The 18,696-nt window shown below is 53.8% G+C and overlaps 6 protein-coding genes across 6 annotated transcripts; 4 read left to right on the forward strand and 2 right to left on the reverse strand.

Moving 5' to 3' along the window:
* Positions 1–49: 49 nt before the first annotated feature.
* On the reverse strand, positions 50–3,308 carry NUU61_002841 (putative zinc metalloprotease; the record flags this gene model as incomplete). Its single annotated transcript, XM_056653423.1, has 3 exons — positions 50–220; positions 287–2,358; positions 2,414–3,308. 3 exons carry the CDS (start codon positions 3,306–3,308, stop codon positions 50–52), a joined length of 3,138 nt encoding a protein of 1,045 aa, XP_056514490.1.
* A 782-nt stretch (positions 3,309–4,090) lies between these two features.
* On the forward strand, positions 4,091–8,523 carry NUU61_002842 (uncharacterized protein; the record flags this gene model as incomplete). Its single annotated transcript, XM_056653424.1, has 5 exons — positions 4,091–4,246; positions 4,319–5,850; positions 5,914–6,722; positions 6,919–7,107; positions 7,181–8,523. The coding sequence occupies 5 exons, from the start codon at positions 4,091–4,093 to the stop codon at positions 8,521–8,523; spliced, it is 4,029 nt and encodes a 1,342-aa protein (XP_056514491.1).
* Positions 8,524–8,912: 389 nt separating this feature from the next.
* NUU61_002843 (mitochondrial 37S ribosomal protein uS13m) lies at positions 8,913–9,574 on the reverse strand (the record flags this gene model as incomplete). The annotated part of the gene is made up of 3 exons (XM_056653425.1): positions 8,913–8,957; positions 9,096–9,362; positions 9,572–9,574. 3 exons carry the CDS (start codon positions 9,572–9,574, stop codon positions 8,913–8,915), a joined length of 315 nt encoding a protein of 104 aa, XP_056514492.1.
* A 314-nt stretch (positions 9,575–9,888) lies between these two features.
* NUU61_002844 (peptidylprolyl isomerase) lies at positions 9,889–11,081 on the forward strand (the record flags this gene model as incomplete). Its single annotated transcript, XM_056653426.1, has 7 exons — positions 9,889–10,002; positions 10,062–10,139; positions 10,202–10,218; positions 10,290–10,393; positions 10,446–10,526; positions 10,581–10,823; positions 10,909–11,081. 7 exons carry the CDS (start codon positions 9,889–9,891, stop codon positions 11,079–11,081), a joined length of 810 nt encoding a protein of 269 aa, XP_056514493.1.
* Positions 11,082–11,912: 831 nt separating this feature from the next.
* Positions 11,913–13,990, forward strand: NUU61_002845 (DEAD/DEAH box helicase; the record flags this gene model as incomplete). The annotated part of the gene is made up of 2 exons (XM_056653427.1): positions 11,913–12,085; positions 12,157–13,990. The coding sequence occupies 2 exons, from the start codon at positions 11,913–11,915 to the stop codon at positions 13,988–13,990; spliced, it is 2,007 nt and encodes a 668-aa protein (XP_056514494.1).
* Positions 13,991–15,744: 1,754 nt separating this feature from the next.
* On the forward strand, positions 15,745–18,220 carry NUU61_002846 (uncharacterized protein; the record flags this gene model as incomplete). The annotated part of the gene is made up of 4 exons (XM_056653428.1): positions 15,745–16,171; positions 16,260–16,799; positions 16,863–16,916; positions 16,995–18,220. 4 exons carry the CDS (start codon positions 15,745–15,747, stop codon positions 18,218–18,220), a joined length of 2,247 nt encoding a protein of 748 aa, XP_056514495.1.
* Positions 18,221–18,696: the final 476 nt, after the last annotated feature.

Below are 18,696 nucleotides of genomic sequence, written 5' to 3' on the forward strand. Positions count from 1 at the left end.
CATCAACTCTAGCATTTAGTGATCTACCAGGTCTACCGCTCGTTACACATCACTCGTCATCCTCGTCGCTCTCCTCAGAGCCACTTTCATACTCTTCGTCATCGTCGTCATCATCTTCTTCCTCGTCCCCGTCGAGCTTGAGGCCGTAGTCGTCCTCGAATTCCTTGAGGAGTCGAACTGTCGGGGTGAACCCGGACGCTTCGAAGCCCTGCTTGATAGTCTACACACAGGCAAGCAGCATTAGTTAACTGAAACCACAACACAAAGAACACAGAAAGTCACTTACATCCTCCATGACAGTTGCACACGTCACAACCAGGTTCGCCGTCTTCGGCGCAAACAGCGGCAGGATGATCTCACGCAGGGCGCCCTTGACCTCGTCGACGTTGATATCCCGCACCTTCTTGAGCATTCGCTCCTTGTAGTCGGCGGGCAGGTTTCGCACGACCTGGCGAATGAAGCTGCCCTGGGCGGCGCTGGCGGCGGTCATCTGCTCGTTAGCAAAGCTGACGACAATGCTACTAATCGCTCCCTCCAGCATCAGCGGGTCAAACGGCGTGGCATCCGATAAGTGGTCCTCGACAATCTGCTTGCTAGACTCAAACGCCTTGTGCGCGTTCGGAGACCGGTACACATCGAAGTTGACAAAGCCCGTGTCGATGTTGTAGGCGAAGTTGGTGCCGTACGCCAATCCCGTGCCGCGGACTGCAACCCAGAGCGGGCCCTCGACGGCGTTCATATACGCGATTGCAACCAGCAAGGCCGGCAACTTCGGGTGGTCGTACGAGTCGAGACCGCGGCCGGTGGCGTAGGCGAATGACGAGTCGACTGTCGGCATGGGCACGATATAGGACTTGTCGCCCACGGTCTGGCCTGCATCGCTCAGCAGGGCTCGGCGGCTAGTGATGGGCTTCAGAGTCTCGCTGGTGCCGAGGCGCTCGGCGAATGGCTTCCACGACGAAACGGGTCGAGGAAGCTTCTCCAGGTCGCCAATCACCACCACCCGGATGTTTTCCGGCTGGAAAAGCGACTGGCGGATTTCCTCCATCCGGCCCACGATGACTTCGGGCTGTTCCGCAAGAAGGCGCTTGACACGCTTGAGGTAGCGGGCCTTGACCAGAGTGCAGCGAGCCCGGACGATGGACTCCTCTGCATAGTGGACCATCACATGCACTGCGGCGAGCATATCGTCGCCGCTGCGCTTGGACTCCGGGACGTCGGCCAAGAGGCGCAAGGTAATGGCCCGGAGACGGTCCACATCAAAGACCGAGCTCCAGGACAGCTCTTGGAGCCATGCGATGGCAGTCTCGTATTTCTCTAGCTCTACCTGGAACGAAACGCGCAGCATCTCCGAGTTCCCGAGGCTTCGGGCTCCCTCCAGCCCATAGCCAACAGTGTCTCTTTCAAGCTCGACGACCACTTGTTCAAAGTCAATCGTCTTGCCATCGCGCTGGACGGGGATGTTGAAGAACGCTTCGGTGTACACCGACAACAGAGGACGAAGCTGGACGGGGACGGACTGGGCGGAGATGAGAACCGACAGCTGAACAAAGCTGCTGGGGATGTGCTCGAAGTGGATGAAAAGAGGCAGTCCAGACTCGTCAGCATCGACGATTTTTTGGATCTTATGGTCAGGGTGCCCGGCCTTCAGTGCAGTACCGGAGCGGGCCGTCGTGGTATCCATGAAATGGATCGATTCCGTTCCGGGGATGCAGAATTCTTCCAATATCTCTTTCGGAATCTCCTTATCGTTCTCTGCTTTGGCCTTTTCAAGCTTATCGGCAAGCTCCTTTAAGCCCTTTTCACCGAGGCGCTGCTTCTGTGCAGCAACACGAGCCTCTTCCTCTTTCTTCAACGTCTCGGACACCTTCTGGGATGGCACACCCAAGATAGTGACATGGGGCGCATCGGCGATCCATTTCTTGATGAAAGCCTGCCAATCACCCTGAGTCCATTTCTCGATCACGTCGTATTCCCTCAGAGACGCAACATCCAGCATGGTCGATCCATCCCGCTTTCCGAACAGGAAATCAGAGATGACGTACTCTGCGAACGATGAAGCTGAGCTCTCCGTCGAGAACTTCCAGGTGCGACGCTGTCGGTCAATGCACTCTTGCAGATACTGCATGTCCAAGTCCTTAGCCATGGCATCCTTCAAAATCTCGAAGAATCTCTGCTCCACTTGAGCCAGCTTCTCGGTTTCAACGCTGGTCAGCGTGAACCGGATCTCAATGCTAGGATGGTCTTCGGTCGCGTAGTAGACTGCGCTGGCGATTTGCTCCTTTTCGACAATGATATTTTCCAGCAGAGACGCAGACGAGCCCGCCAAATACAAAAGTGCCACATTCAATGCCCCGGCTGTGAACGAGTGAGCATTTGTTTTCAAAGAGTAGACATGCAGGGGAATGCATACATTGAATAGGATCAGTGCAATCCGGTCCCACAAACCGGATCTCTATTTCTCCAAAAGACTCATCCTCCTCGGGGAACTCCACCGTCTTGATGATGGACTTCTCCAGCGGCGGTGCCTGCTCAGAATCCACCCAGGGTCGTTTAAAGGGTGAATCTGGGCTTGGGATGACATCCAAGATGGTATCTTCAAACTTATCCAAGATCTCCAGCATGTTTTGCTGGTCCACCTCTCCGGTGATGATCAAGCACAAGTTCTTGGGCTGATACATCTCGCGATGGAACTCACGGATGCGCTCCGCACTGAGAACGCGGAGTTGTTCCATCATACCTCCAGTCTCATACCGGAAGCCTACACCGTGGGGGTAGGTCAAGCGGCGAGCTGTCAGGTCAATCAACTCGGCCGCGTTGTTCTGCACTCCCTGCATCTCGGAATACACGACACCAGCGTCATCACCAGAGCCATCAACGTGATGCACTTCAGTGTAGCAACCCTCATCAGTCAAGGTTGGAGCAATCACATGCTCCAGGTAGACCGGTAAGATACGTGCGAAGCCTTCCCAGCCCGCTGTGTCCAGCGTGTAGGCTGTGTGGTCGGTCGCTGTCCAGGCATTGGTGTTGGAATACACCCGGGTCGCCAGCTTGTCCAAGAAGCCCTTATATCGGTAGTTCCGAGAGCCCATGAAGCATAGATGCTCCAATGTATGCGGGGCTCCCGAATCATCCAGGATCTCGGTGGCCAGTACAAAGTACCCCTGCACTTTGGGACCCTTCTGGTCGATGACGACCACTCTCATCCCAGTGCGCTCGGATTCATACTGTGTGAACTCGCTAGGCGAGTAGTCTGGCTTGAACTGCTGCAGTAGTTTGAAATGACTCTGCTGCACCGCGGGCGACATATTGGTCAATGGGACTGGCCCAGTGAGAATATCTCGCCGAAAGATCAAGGTTCTGTCTGTTCATTAGCCTTTCTCGTTCAACCTTAGGTGGTTGTTTTACATCATATAGCGACAACGTCGCTGGGAGGCGACCTGTCTTTCTCGTCCATCACCTCCCACAAGCCGTTATGGAGGCTAGGTATATGCACCGAGTCCATAGCTGACTGAGAAAAACAGGACAAAAAGACAGAAATAGGAAGACAATGGAATGTGACAGCGAAGCATGCTCCTGCTGGGAAATCTGAGGATTACACCGCGACATGGCAGTCAGGAAGAAGTGACATCGGCGGGGCAGGCAAAAATGTGGGATTTGATGTCATGGGAGAACGGCGGACCGAAAACAAAGAGACACTTCACTCACAAGGACCAAGAAGTATGCGCCCGACTCAGGCCTCGCAACAGAAACCGAGACACGGTGGGTTCAAGATGCGAGGAAACGGGTGTGCTGGATCCAGGCGGAGTTTGGGTCCCGTTCCTTACAAAGCGGGCGGGTGTTCTGGCGTTGATAGTTGAGTCGAAGTGGCTTGTCGCTAAATTATTTCGCGCCAGTCATATTGGAGAATCTATAACTTCCTTGGGTTTATTTTATTTTCTTTCTTCTTGAGCTCTTCGCTCTTACAAAATCGCCCAAAAGCCAAGACGAGCGCATACATCCACGTGGGGCGGTGACCAGGTCACGGGTTGTTGACAGCGTTGCTTTCCGCGTCTGCCCTGCTCACTTTTGCGATTCGAATTACCCTGCAATGCCTCAGACGTCTGAGGAAGAAGTATGCCAGGCGGTGCTGGGATTTGTCGCCGACGGCACTTATCCCGAGGAGAAGGTCGTTGCTGCCGAATTCCCAGCTGCAGCTCTTGCGAAGGAGCTGGCGCTCATTTCGAAGGCACGAGAACAGGCCGAGGTGAGAGAAAGCAGGACCTCCGAAATTTGACCACCGTTGTGTTTATTGACTATTGTTGCTTTTCTGTGGTAGAATGAAATCAGCTCCCTCAGTCGCGAGAACACCTTCGACGCCGACGATTGGATTGTCCAGGCCAAACAACTCCACGCAGACATTGAACGCTCGAGGCTGACAGCGCGGGAAATTGTTGCGCAGCATGAGCATACCCACCCTCTCCAGGCGAAGGTGGACGACGCGAGTGCGAAAGTTGGGTTAATTGAGACGGAGATCGCCTTCAACCAGGCTGTAGCTGGGACATTGGAGCAAGTCCAGCGACTATGCCAGCAACTGGATACTGGACGAACCGCACTTGGTAATGGCCAGATCACCGCTGCTATTGAGCAACTGGAGTCGACTACGGCAGCTATCAGCGAGGATACGTTCTTCACCAATACCAATGTGATGAGCATCCTCACAGCCGAAGTGGCACGGTTGCGACAAGAGATCGTAGAAGCTCTGCGTTTGCGCTGGGGAGATCTGTTAAAGATTGACCGACAGAAAGGCGAATTTCAAGTTTCCAGGGTCGAGGGCGCAGACTCTCTGGAGAATATCATTACGTCGCTTTCGCGACTCGACGTGCTCGCACCTGCCAATGCCAAGTTCCAAAAAAATTTCATTCTTGCAATAATCGACCCAATCCTGTTAGCTCGTCCCGACGGGACCAGCTATGGTGTTGTGGTGACGGACTCTGGAGTCCGAGTGGATTCTGAGCCTTCAAAGGCGACGATCGCCGAGACTTTGGACCGTATCACCAACGTCCTTGGCTACTTACGCCAAAATCTGCCTTCTTCCATCACAGCCACCTTTCCCGAGTCCCTGATTCCGGGCATCGCTTCGAAAGCGATCTCGGCATGGCTGTCCCCTGCGATCCCTACCGACCTGGACGGTTTGGGTAGATTTGAGAAGACCCTGGAAAATGTTCTTCAATTTACTCAGACGATCGTGTCCTGGGGATGGAATGGCCAGGAAGAGCTTGTTTCTTGGGTAAACCAAGCTCCACGCCTGTGGTTGACACGGCGTCGGGTCGACTCGTTGGACAGTGTTCGCAAGGTGCTATCGGCCAGCCAGGGTACTACGAGACAAGTTGAGCGAATTGAGAAAGAGAAGGTTTCTCAGGCTGATGGGGCTCTCTTGGAGAATACCACTGACGATTGGGATGCTGACTGGGATTACGAGAAGGAAGATGCACCGGAGCAAGCAACGACCGCGCAGCCCGACGATGATGACGAAGATGTGAGTGCGTGGGGTCTCGATGAAGAGACACAAGAGGAGGCCACACAGGAGGAGGCCAAGCCCGATGCAGCCACATCAACCGAAGAAGAAGATGATGATGCCGGTGATGCCTGGGGCTGGGGTGATGAGGACGATCAACAGAGCAATGGCAGTCCTTCAAAGCCCAAGGCCGCTGCAGCTTCGAAGCCAACGAACGAAGAGAGCACAGCCCCATCTGCCTCTCCCAAAGAAGTCACGCTAAAAGAAGTGTACACGGTGACGGATATCCCGGGTTCGATCCTCCAAATTCTGCGGCAGCAAATCGCCGATTCAAAGGATATATCACAGCCTGCGTACGCTGTGGTCCCTCGAGTACCCTGCTCAGTTGGTGTTTTATCACGCTAACAAAATTCCAGACACTCCACCTCACGCGTTGCTTCCTCCGGCCCGGGGCTTCTCGCTTTGCCTGCATTAATTCTGGCCATGTTCAAGGCGACATCGTCTTCCTTCTACTCGCTGAAGTTCCACGCAGGACAAATGTTCCTCTACAATGACAGCCTGTACCTTGCCAACCAGGTTCGAGAGCTGGTAGAGGAGCACAGCCTTTTCCGACTCAATGCCGATGTTGAGGCTCTGGAGAAGTTCGGTAAATTGGCCTACAGCAAGGAAATGCAGACTCAGCGCACCATCGTCACCGATTTGCTCGACGGTGCCCAGGGGTTCGGACAGTGCTCCGAGCAGCCCTTCCGAACAGAGTGCGAGAATGCAGTCAGCGCCACTGTCGACCGCATCCGCGACGTCTACAAAGAATGGCAACCCATTCTATCGCACTCAGCGCTCCTCCAGTCCATAGGGTCTCTCTTGTCTACTGTGATCAATAAAATCATCGTCGACATTGAGGATCTGGGTGATATCTCGGAGGATCAGTCGCAGCAGCTGGTTTCATTCTGCAATCAGGTATCCAAGTTGGAGGATCTCTTCAAACCCGAGACCGCAAGCGATGTCGAGGCCGTGCCAGTGACTGCTGTGTACGTTCCGAACTGGCTTCGTTTCCAATACCTGGTCAACATCCTGGAGAGCTCATTGGCCGACATCAAGTTCCTGTGGCTTGAAGGAGAATTGCGTTTGGAGTTCTCCCCCGAGGAGGTGGTGGATTTGATCGAGGCCTTGTTTGCCGAGTCGGACTACCGGCGCCGGGCCATTGCGGAGATTCGAAGGGCCCCCGGTGCGTAGAAAATCATCGACTGAACCAACCATAGTAAATATTCATATTCTCAAGCCAAGTTCAAGACAGTGTGAGTAGTTAGTAGCATTCAAGAGTCTCTCGGGACGCGGGGCCATCTCCGCGCTTTGCACGGGTGTGCCGCACCGGTCACCGTATTTTTTTCCTCACCTGCGCCGGTTGCTTCAAAATGCGACAGCCACCAGCGCAGACCCCGTCGACCACGGTGACGCCCATTTTCGACCCAATTTCGCCATCATGAGCGGAGATCAGGCAAGTTCTGCTGCTGCTGCTGAGGCGGCGCAGAGACAAGTTCGTGTGCATCTCACCAGCAAGCAAGAAGATATTGCTCTGCCCGAAAGCACCGGTCCAATTCTCGTTCCTACCGGTAAGAATGACTTCTTCTTTTGAATTGTTAAAGATTTAGAAATTTTTAAATGCTGATTCTCATCTTAAAACAGGCCTCCGAAGATATGCGCTCTCGACGCTGGTGAACAATCTGCTGGGGAGTGAGAAGCCGGTCCCGTTCGATTTTTTGATCAACGGAACATTTCTGCGGACCTCGATCGATGAATATCTGACTGCGAATGGCATCTCTGCGGAAACAACCCTGGAGATTGAATATGTCCGCGCTCTCATTCCGCCGCTGCATATCGCATCTTTCCAGCACGATGACTGGGTCAGCTCGGCAGATGTTCTGTCCACTACGTCGCCAGCTGCATGTTGGGCTTCGGGTGCGACAGTTGCCAATGGCCATGAGAGGATCTTGTCGGGAAGCTACGATGGCCTGCTTCGGGTATGGAATATGTCTTCTGAAACGATTGCGACCTCGCCCGCAGTCACGGAGGGTGGCCACAGCGCGTCCATCAAAGCCGCCAAATTCGTTTCCCCGAACCAGATTGCATCGGCGGGTCTGGATCGCACGGTGCGTCTGTGGAAGTACACCGAAGAAGACGGCGGGTTCGCCGGCAAGATCTCTCCTCAGTTGGAGTTATACGGGCACAAGGCGGGCATCGAGTCGCTCGCGGTGCATGGCTCGTCAAACCGTCTTTTGACTGCGTCCTCAGACCACAGCGTTGGGTTCTGGTCGACCAAGAAGAGTGATGCGCCTGCTGCCCCCGAAAACCTGCTTCCGTCTAGCGTCGCCCGGACGTCGAAGCGACGGAAGCTGAACTCGTCCGTGAGCACGCCCCAACGCGGTCTGCTCGCGCTGCTGTCATCACACACGGGACCGGTCTCTTCTGCTATCTTTGATGCGAGAGACTCGACGGTGGGCTACTCGGCCTCTTGGGACCACTCGTTGCGCACCTGGGACCTGGTGACTGCGTCTCTGGTCGACACTCGCACCACATCACACTCGCTTCTCTCTCTTGAGCATCTCCCCGACCTCCATCTCCTCGCAGCAGGCACTTCTGCACGCCACATCACACTGATCGACCCGCGAACCTCCGCCACAACGTTGGCCGCAATGACCCTGCGCGGTCACACGAACGCCGTCGTGAGCTTAGCACGAGACCCGCATAGCACCTACGGCCTCATCAGTGGTAGCCATGACGGCACGTGCCGGATCTGGGATATCCGGTCGACCAAGACTGACAAAGACGGCGTCGTGGGCGACAGCGTGTACTCGATCTCACGTAAGAGCCTCGAGGAGGAAGGCAAGTCAGAGAGCAAGCGCGTTGGCGGCGAGGGTGTCAAGGTATTCAGCGTCGGCTGGGACCAGACGGTGGGCATTGTGAGTGCGGGTGAGGATAAGCGCATCCAAATCAACCGCGGCGAGGGTGTGCTCTCTTCGACAAAGTAGAGCACACCTACGACACATCTTATATGAGTTTGGCGTTTTGCATGTGGTCGAGGGTTGAAAAGTTACTATTGCCTTTTGCTTTTTTATTCAAATGTTGATATTGGGACCTCGCTCAGTTGGATAGATCAGTCAATTATCTACATGTGGTCGAATGGTGGATTTAGATTCTTCTTTTTGATTTAAATAAACAATTTGCATATTGCTCCAACTTCATGTCTAGCCTATAATACATCCATAGAGCGGGTTGCGTTCACATACAAGCTGGCAGAGAAAAAGAAGAGTGCCAGAGATATCCAGAAATCAAAACGCCGTGCCCATGCCTCTCTCCCACTTCGGTGAGATTTCCCCCATGAGAATAAAAAACAGAAGTTTAAATCCCACCATCGAATTTAAAGACGGCGCTCCATGCGGTTCAGCTTGACAGGAGTTTTGTTCTGTTGCGGTTTCGTTAACCCCAAACTCTTCCAACACCGGGGGGGGGGGGTGTATAGTTGTGCCGCCCAATGCCTATAGCAGGACCTTTTGTAGGGCTTTGTATGAAAAGGAAGCGCAGCAACAAAAGCAAAACTCACCTGGTTCCTTGTCCGCTGTCCCCTCACCGGCAAACCCAAGGCATGGCGTCGGCCGCGGTACGTGCCCGTCTCCTTCAGGCGCTTGATATCATTCACAACTTCTCTTCGCAGTTCATTCTCGATCTTCATATCCGACAGCACGGCAGTAAGGTCCAGGACCTGTTTGTTGGCCAGCTCGCCGACGCGGCAGGTCGGGTGAATGTTGAAGCGGGCGAGGAGGCGGGACGAGGTGTGGTGGCCAATTCCGAAGAAGCTCTCGAGGGATTTCTGTGTCCGCGGTCAGTCCAGAGAAAAAACACCTTCCCATCAATTGGGTCGAGACGCAGTGTTGGGTGCGGGCGTTGAAAGGGAAGGCTTGCCTTGAGCAGGTTCCGCTCGGAGAAATTGACGCCCATGAGGAAAACCTGCAGGAAGTAATGTTAGCGTGACATTCTCAAATTGGAGTTGATGGTATTGAAGAAAGTGTGCAATCGTACCATCTTGGCCTGTGTGTATTGCGGCTGCTCCGATGCTCTGACTTTGAAGCGAGTCGCAATGCGCAATGGAAATCCGGGAGAAATCGACCGGCAACAATGTTTTTCCGGTATGTAATTTCATCTCAGCACTCAAATTTGCAGCGACTGACAATGTATTTAATGTAAATATTGCTGCAACTCCAACTATTTCCCTTAACCATAACCTGAAAATTACCGGGTGGAGTGAAAGTGTCCTCTCCGCACGCCATTGCAAGCTGGCCTCCCCTCTCGATTTCTCCCCTTCCACTGCATCCCTGAGCAGGCCCAATTCACCAACCATGAATTTCCGCAACTTTTTCCTGTCCATCTTCCTGGTCTTGGCTGTCGGCTTCGCGCTGGCCCAGGCCCAGGATGCTAAGAGAGAGCCTCGTGGTCCCAAGATCACTAACAAGGTGATTCGATGCTTGGTGCTGGGGCCCTGCATGCAGCCAAAGCTGATTGATCGTATCAGGTCTACTTCGACATCCAGCATGGAGATGAGTCTCTTGGCCGAGTTGTTCTTGGCTTGTACGGCAAGACTGTCCCCAAGGTGAGTTTGTGTTACCTATCCAATAAGCAATTGCGAGCTAGGATTGACATTCTTCCTTCCAGACTGCTGAGAACTTCCGGTATGGCAATTGCTCCGATCCACGAGCGACAATTACAAAATTCTTGTCTTTTGTACTGACCCAATTGCAAGTGCTCTAGCCACCGGCGAAAAGGGCTTCGGCTATGAAGGCTCTACCTTCCACCGAGTCATCAAGGACTTCATGATCCAGGGTGGTGACTTCACCCGGGGTGATGGTTCGTGTCGTGGTCTGCCCGCACAGAGTGCCTCAATACTAACTACTCACAGGCACTGGTGGCAAGTCGATCTACGGCAACAAGTTCGAGGATGAGAACTTCAAGCTGAGACACACCCGCCCGGGTCTCCTGAGTATGCAATTGATCCAGGCTTGAGTCTCATTGGATAAAACTAATTCCTCTCCAGGCATGGCGAACGCCGGCAAGGACACCAACGGCTCCCAGTTCTTCATCACCACCGTTATCACCTCGTGGCTCGATGGCAAGCACGTTGTCTTCGGTGAGGTGCTTGAGGGCTACGACATTGTCGACAAGATCCAAAATCTTCCCATGAGCGGCTCCCAGCCCAAGCCTGCGGTCAAGATCCTGAAGAGTGGAGAGCTGGAGTTCGACTCAGAGTCTGAGAACAAATCGGAATCCGAGGACAAAGGTAGCCGCGACGAGCTTTAAACTGGCTGTTTTGTATGCCGCCGCTGGTCGAAGGTGGGCTGATGATGCTCGATTTTTTCCCCAAGAACCCGTCGTCAACCCGGACATCGCCCACGAAACCCCGGTGGCCCCCCAGGCCGCCACGCCATTCGCTTCGTTCCAGCCGGTCGTGATCTTGGTGGTTGGAGGGGCTTTGATTGGCTTCTGGATCCGTCGCCGTCGCCAAAGCCAGCTGAATGATAAGGAGTTTAGTGCGTAGGAGCTGCGCAGAATCAGACATAAACTGTGATTTGGAGTGACCAAGACTATATTCTAAGGTTATAAGTTATCCATGGGTGTACCTGTGGACTATACCTAGCCTGCCCCAATGAATTACAGTTGAGCACTTCCCAAAATTATCCAGTCAGATCGCGTGCCTCTGTCCTTAGTCAGAGAGGCAACAAGGCCCAGACTTCCACACCAACTGGCGAGTAAATAAAAAAAAATTCCTCGCGGTAAATACATGGTAATTGCCTTCATCCACACCAGTTTGCCACTGTCAATCTCCCCGTCCCTGTGTGCCAGGTATTACCTTGGTTCTGCTCTGCCCCGACACATAGGCGGTACCCAGCAAGTACTGCAACTTGGACGATTTGCCTCCTTCCCACAACCATCTTCCTTAATTTAATCTCGTCCATCATCCCTTTTCTTTTTTTCTCTTCACCACCCATCCCTCTTTCTCTTTTCTTCTCTCTCTACCCATAGAGTTTCTAGAATTGGGGGATCTGCATTTTTCATCCTTTCTTGTGCGCTCGGTTCTCGTTTTCTTGTTCGCCACTTGACCTTTTTTTTTTCAAGTGGAAAAGAGAGCGACACGTTCTTCCTTACATTCCTTCTCTTTTTACGTCAAATATCTCTTAGGTGGGGTTTTTCTTTGCGAGCTCTCTTTTTTTGGGATCGCTTGCGCCTTATCGACGACCTGAGAAACATCTTTGGTGAAGCAGACAAAAAAACTGTCCGTTTACGACTCGCCCCTGTGTCAAACCCGTCACAACACAGCCACTGACTTTTGGTGCCTTGAACACGTTCCAGAAATCCTTCAACTGCAATCATGGCCGACGGTCTGCAAATGGGAAACCTTTCCCTCAACGAATCCCAGCACGCGCCCCAGGCTCCCACCGGGCGTGCTGCCTACATCCCTCCGCACCTCCGCCAGCAGCGTAACGCCGGTGCCAACATGGACGGTGCTGCCCCTCCCCCGGGCCCTGGCTACGGTGGTCCTCGGTACAGTGTCCATTTTAATTCTGTGTTTATAATTTCCAAGGTCTTCCGCTAACTCCAAGCTGGTTCTCTAGGGGTGGTCCTCGCGGCAACTGGGCCAACGCCAACGCTCCTGACTTCAGCCCTCGCGGTCCCGCCAATGGTAACCCAAACTGGAACTCTACTGGTCAAAACCGGCCCTTCAACCCATATGCTTACGGACACCCAGGACACGGAGGCGGCTCGTACGGTGGTGGACATGGTGGCTCTCCCCGAGGCTCGGGTGATGGCCAATGGCGCGATGGCAAGCACATCCCCGGTCCTGCCAATGCCCGTGTGGAGCGTGACCTGTTCGGAGTTCCCAACGACCCCGCAAAGCAACAAACCGGCATCAACTTTGCCAACTACGATGACATCCCCGTGGAGGCGTCCGGTAACCATGTCCCGGAGCCCGTCAACGCCTTCACCAACCCGCCGCTTGACGACCACCTGATCTCGAACATCAAGCTCGCTAGCTATGTCACTCCCACTCCTGTCCAGAAGTACTCGATTCCCATTGTTATGAACGGCCGTGATCTGATGGCTTGCGCCCAGACCGGTTCGGGTAAGACCGGTGGTTTCCTCTTCCCCATCCTCTCCCAGGCCTTCCAGAATGGCCCGTCTGTGGTCCCCCCACAGGCTTCCGGCCAGTTCAGCTACGGTCGTCAGCGCAAGGCTTACCCCACCTCGCTCATCCTTGCCCCGACCCGTGAGCTGGTCTCTCAGATCTTCGACGAGGCCCGCAAGTTCGCTTACCGCTCGTGGGTTCGCCCCTGTGTCGTGTACGGTGGTGCCGACATTGGCTCCCAACTGCGCCAGATCGAGCGTGGCTGTGACCTTCTGGTTGCAACCCCCGGTCGTCTGGTCGACTTGATTGAGCGTGGCCGTATCTCCCTGGTCAACATCAAGTACCTCGTCCTGGATGAGGCTGACCGCATGCTGGACATGGGTTTCGAGCCCCAGATTCGCCGCATTGTTGAGGGTGAAGACATGCCGCGTGTGGAGGACCGCCAGACTCTCATGTTTTCGGCCACCTTCCCCCGCGACATCCAGATGCTGGCCCGAGACTTCCTCAAGGACTACGTTTTCTTGTCAGTTGGTCGTGTCGGTTCCACGTCGGAGAACATCACCCAGAAGGTGGAATACGTTGAGGACCACGACAAGCGCTCGGTCCTGCTGGATATCCTCCACACTCACGGCACCAGCGGTCTGACCTTGATCTTCGTTGAGACCAAGCGTATGGCGGACTCACTCTCCGACTTCCTTATCAACCAGCGTTTCCCGGCCACCGCCATCCACGGTGACCGTACCCAACGCGAGCGTGAGCGTGCTCTGGAGTTCTTCCGTAACGGTCGCTGCCCCATCCTGGTTGCCACTGCTGTTGCTGCCCGTGGTCTGGATATCCCCAATGTCACCCACGTCATCAACTACGACCTGCCTACCGACATTGACGACTATGTTCACCGTATTGGCCGTACCGGCCGTGCTGGTAACACTGGTATTGCCACTGCCTTCTTCAACCGTGGCAACCGTGGTGTGGTCCGTGACCTGCTCGACCTCCTGAAGGAGGCCCACCAGGAGGTTCCTGCTTTCCTGGAGAGCATTGCTCGTGAAGGTAGCGGATACGGTGGTCGTGGTGGTCGTGGTGGCGGCCGTGGCCGTGGTGCCAATGCCACCCGTGACATGCGTCGTTACGGTGGCATGGGTGGTCCCCCGTCTTCCTTCGGCGGTGGTGGTAGCGGTTACGCACCCGCTCCGTCGTCCTACGGCGGCGGCGGTGGTGGTGGCTATGGAGGTACCCCCTCCTATGGCGGCGGCGGCTACGGTGGTGGCTACGGCGGCGGCTACGGCAACCCGTCTGGCCCTACCGGCCCGTCTTCCTGGTGGTAAATCGGTCGTGGTCTCGTGACGAGGCCGTCGGGTCTGATTGGCTCCCACATCTTATTTTCTTTTGTCTCTCGTTGACGGATACGATCAGAACGAGTCCCTGGGTTCTTTTCTCTTGTCGTTTCTCAGGGACGGCTTTGTCATGACTGCCACGACTTTCCTGTGCTTGTTTTAGATTCATGTTTTGCTGCGTGTTCGATTTGCTATCTTGTTTCCATCCCCTTTGACTTTTCTCATTTCGTTATTTACTGCTTGATTCGACGCAGGGGCGTTCGAGCAGTCCGATTCTCTCTTCATTGCTCCTGGTCCTTGACATTTCTCTTGGAGCAATCCATGGTCGGCACTGCATGAACATGATAGAATGCGTTGTCTTTGTTTTTTTTTTTTTTTATCTGTGTCCGCTCTCACCAGATACCCCCTTATGTTCGAGCGTCCCAGGGTTAGGGGCCACGTTCGAATGACGCGCGCCGAGCGAAGAATGCCGGCTTTTTCATCACCCCGGAAAAGTGCTTTTTTCATTGTCGCATCCATCTCTCGGTGTTGTCATGGCTGCATCAGTCGGGCCTTGCAGCATAGACTATGACAGCGTCGGTATCTCATGGCGGACCTTTTTTTTCCATGCTTATGCTTATGTTTATGTTTCATCTTGTTTAATTTGCTGTTGCCCTTGTGCGTTCTGCAGTTGAATTGTCGAAACAACCAAAAATCACGCTTTCTTTCTCCGGGCTTGACTGCAAGTGGTTTTATTTTCGAATGGGAAGGGATTCTTTGCATTCTGTATGGCGTTGGCTTGACTTGCATCCACCATGTCCTCTCAACAACCGGGTCCGCGGAGGCTGATTGCTGATTGTCTCCGAAGGGGAGCTCTCGATTTCTTTATTTCACTTCATTTTTCTCGGATCCGTGGAGGATGGGACGCTGTCGCCGGCGCTGCATGAATCACTCGCAGGGGTTGCTCATGGGGTTAGGTTAAGAGGCTGAAGAGACAGCCAGAAAAAGGGGATCGCGCCGTGAGAAGGAAAGCCCTCTTATCCAATGCAATTTCAAAAAGTGTTTCCAGTCTGATTTTGTGTGGGTTGCTGGATCTTGGGTAGATTTGAAGAGTTGATAAACTGGGGAACCATGTAGTGCTTTTCTACACTTCTCCCTTGCAGTAGACATGTAGATGCAGTTCAATCAAAAGTGAACTATCCATCAATAATTTCTGGACAGTCAAGTAAAATAAAAGACAGAAAGATAGAAAAAATCAATGAGCAGGCTATATTCATATTTTTGGTCAAGACTTCGCAGGTATAGGAATGGTGTTTGTATGTGTACCTCGCGTATATCTCCAAATCCTTAATATTCTTAGCTTCAGTATTCATAAGACTGAATGAATAGGCATGCACTTGATCGAATTAATTCCTAATCTTTTCATAAAAGACCAAGTGATTCCCCCCATAAAAGAACAGCCCTGCGTGCCAAGGCATCGCGGGTGCCCGGGTAGCTATCACCACAAGGCGATACCTTCACACATAATGCCCGGCGAATAATCCCTCGCCCATTTTCCCTCCAGTCTCCCCTTTTTCCCCAATCAGTTTGCCCTCCCTTTCCTTTGTTTTTTTCCATCCCCACCCTCTTTTGTCTTCTTGAATTCTTGACTCGCGCGCTTCTTTCATCAGCTGCCTCCTAGGGGGCGACAACACACCCCCATCCGATCCTTCGGCTCCGAGAGCTTTCGCAAACGGTGACATCGTCGATTACCACCGTCATCCACCATGACCGAGATCGACAACTCCATCATGGAGGACTCCTTCGCCGTGTCCGAGGCCGCAGACGACAACCCCGGCACGGCCAGCGCAACGGTCGGTACGAGACGCCAGGCGAACGGCACGATTGGGTCAGTCTACTCGGGCAATAAGATTCGACATCTCAAAAAGGAGGATGGCATCCCTCTCTGGCGCAAAGATATCCAATACCAGTTCCTCAAACTCGTCTTCGAGGACAAGACCCCGGTTTTCACGCGATACCCCGATGGACAAAAGAACATGGACTTCGCCGACGTCTATATCGACGCAATGGCCCGGAGCAGCAAAACCAGCAAGATCCTGAAGGATAAATTGCAGAATGATAAGCCCGCCGCTATCAGTATGGCCATGGTCTGTCTATTGGTGAACTTCGGTCGCATGAACACGACTCTGAACTGTATGCCTTCTTTTTCGACTCCCTCCACCCCCTTTGTTATGGCTAGGGCGTTTGCAGGACTAACTCGTTCGCCTTTTCTCTTGTCTAGTCTTCCCTGAAATGCGTGCCCAACTTCGAACCTACCACTCAATCCCCTCGCTCCAGGCGCACCAGGACTCCAATGCCTACAAACAACTACAAGATGCCCCTCGCCTGAAATCCATCCTCAAGGGCGCATCAGAGGACGTCGATCAGCCAAATACCTTGGAAAAGATCAAGCGGCAGGCCGTACCACGGACAAACCCGGTGAACCTCATCTTTGTGCTGGCGCAGTATGCGCCCAAGGTCTCGGAAATGCATTTCTTCCCTCCGCGGGACTTCTTCGATCTGGTCATGAGGTCTACACTGAGCAGCCAAAGTCGTGCTCGAGCGTTTCTTTGGCTCATGTGGTGGTATCTGGAGAGTGATTTCAGCCGCGAGGCGGCTCTCAGTAACCCGTTCGGCCCCGGTCTGGAAGGCGACGGTGCCGAGGGCTTGCCTCTGAAAGTACCTGCTTTTGAGAGCTTGACAGAAGAACAGGCCAACGAAGAGAATGTGGATACACAAGAGGAACTCGAATATGGAGAGTCCAAGAGACTGGAGCGCAAGCGTGAGTTTTCGTCAATCATTCTAGCCATGTCCGGTAATAGCACGGCTGACATACTGTTCACAGGAATCCTGGACGAGGAGGAACCCATGCCCCGTATTCCTAAACGCTTCAAGAAAGGTATGTTGGTTTGTCCTGATGACTCCCGCAGTCTTATATTCTACCAATGCTAATGTTTTATCTTCCGGTGCAATACAGATTATCCCTTCGAAGAAGACTCATTTACTGGAGATTACTCAGGCTTGGGAGGCCGCGGCTCTGCCATGTCTACCCCCCTCCATCCTTCCGCGAAACTAAGCCTAGATGATGACGATGATGACGGTCAATCATCACGGCCACGTAATAAGCAGGCCAAGCGCGAGTCCTCGCTCAATCGAGCCATGGGTCAACAGCGACTCATTCTGAAGACACGGATGGACCATACCCCAGACGCTTCTCCCGGTCCTCCAGGATCTAATCATCCATTGATGAACCGTTTCATTCCCGAGCCTTCGCTCTCTCAAGCACCCAGCCGTCGACCGCGGCCACTGACGCAGCACCAGATTGCTGTTGAACAAAATCGCCGGCAGCGAATCGATTACCTGCTGTCCAAGCGGAAATCCAACGCATTTCGTGTGCTGCGCGCCAAGCGGGAAAGCGAGATTCCTTTTGGCCGTTACGGGCGCCTGCTTCAAAGCCTGCCCGAGGGATATGATACCGAGGATGAGGAGAATTCGTGGGGCAAGGGTGGCCTCTTCCCCAACCCGGATGAAGATGATGATTTTGGCGAGTGCGCCAGTTTCTTCCTCTCCGTGGTGCGCAAAGCGACTCGGCGACTCGACCGTTGGGACTATGAGGATTCCAATGGGCCTAAGAAGGATCGCAAGAAGGATCGTGAAGACCGACAGAGGGCTCGAACTCTTCTCGAAGCGGATATCCGGGCCCCCGGCAGCCGGTCTCGCCCACGCCCCTCTCGTCCTAGCGCCGCGAAGCGCAAGTTTACCGGCCCTACCGCTACTCCGGATGCTTCAAAAAAACCCGCGGGGTCCTCTCGGTCCAAGGGCAACCGCAGCCGTCCCTCCGGCATCGGCGGCGGAACATCAGCCATGGACACCCCATCTTGGTACTCGGGGCCGGCGGCAGCAGACGAGGACATGGAGGGCGAGCTGGACGACCTCGACCGCGAGCTGCTGGGCGAGGGCTCCGATGACGACGGCCACGCGCCACGTCGCGCTGAGCCAGGCCTGGAAGAAAGCTACATGGGGCACGAAGGAGAGTTCTCGGACGACCAGGAAGAGGACGACGATGATGTGGACGATGAGCATTCATCCACCTACGACGGACCCAATGGCTATGCCCGACATGGGAGCTCGTCGCCTGCTCCCGAGGGCCACCCCGCTGATCGACGTCGGGAAGACGACGGTGACGAGATGATGGAAGGTTGATTGGAGTCGGCGTTGTTTTCTTTTCGTTTCACCTGTGTATCATGATCTATACTCCGTACGAGTGGTTTTTTCTTTTTTTTTTTTTTTTTTTTTTCTATGTCTTTCCCGGGTCCAGGAGATGTCTATGTCATTTCTGATTTTTAATATGGCTACGTCTTGAGTAATGCATGTCTTGCTCTCTCTCTCCACGCTCTCGTAAACAATCCGAGGCTCAACATGTGAAGTCTCCCCCCTCTGTCTTGGCTCTCACTTTGCAGATACAAGACCAATTGGCATCTAGGAAGGTATACGGCTATTGAATGTCAAGCAAAAAGGCCGCAGGAAACACTGCATTGTGCATTGTCCAGAAGATCCAGTTGGTGATCCCGACGATCCAACAGCGGCGAGCGGATTGCTAAGACCCGAAACTACTGAGCACTCGCAGGGACTGACGTATTTCCAATTTCCCCCCAACATTTACACTTCATCCTCTTCAA

Source organism: Penicillium alfredii (genome assembly GCF_028826965.1).
Source record: "Penicillium alfredii strain IBT 34128 chromosome Unknown utg000004l_segment0_segment0, whole genome shotgun sequence".
NCBI classification, from domain to species: domain Eukaryota; kingdom Fungi; phylum Ascomycota; class Eurotiomycetes; order Eurotiales; family Aspergillaceae; genus Penicillium; species Penicillium alfredii.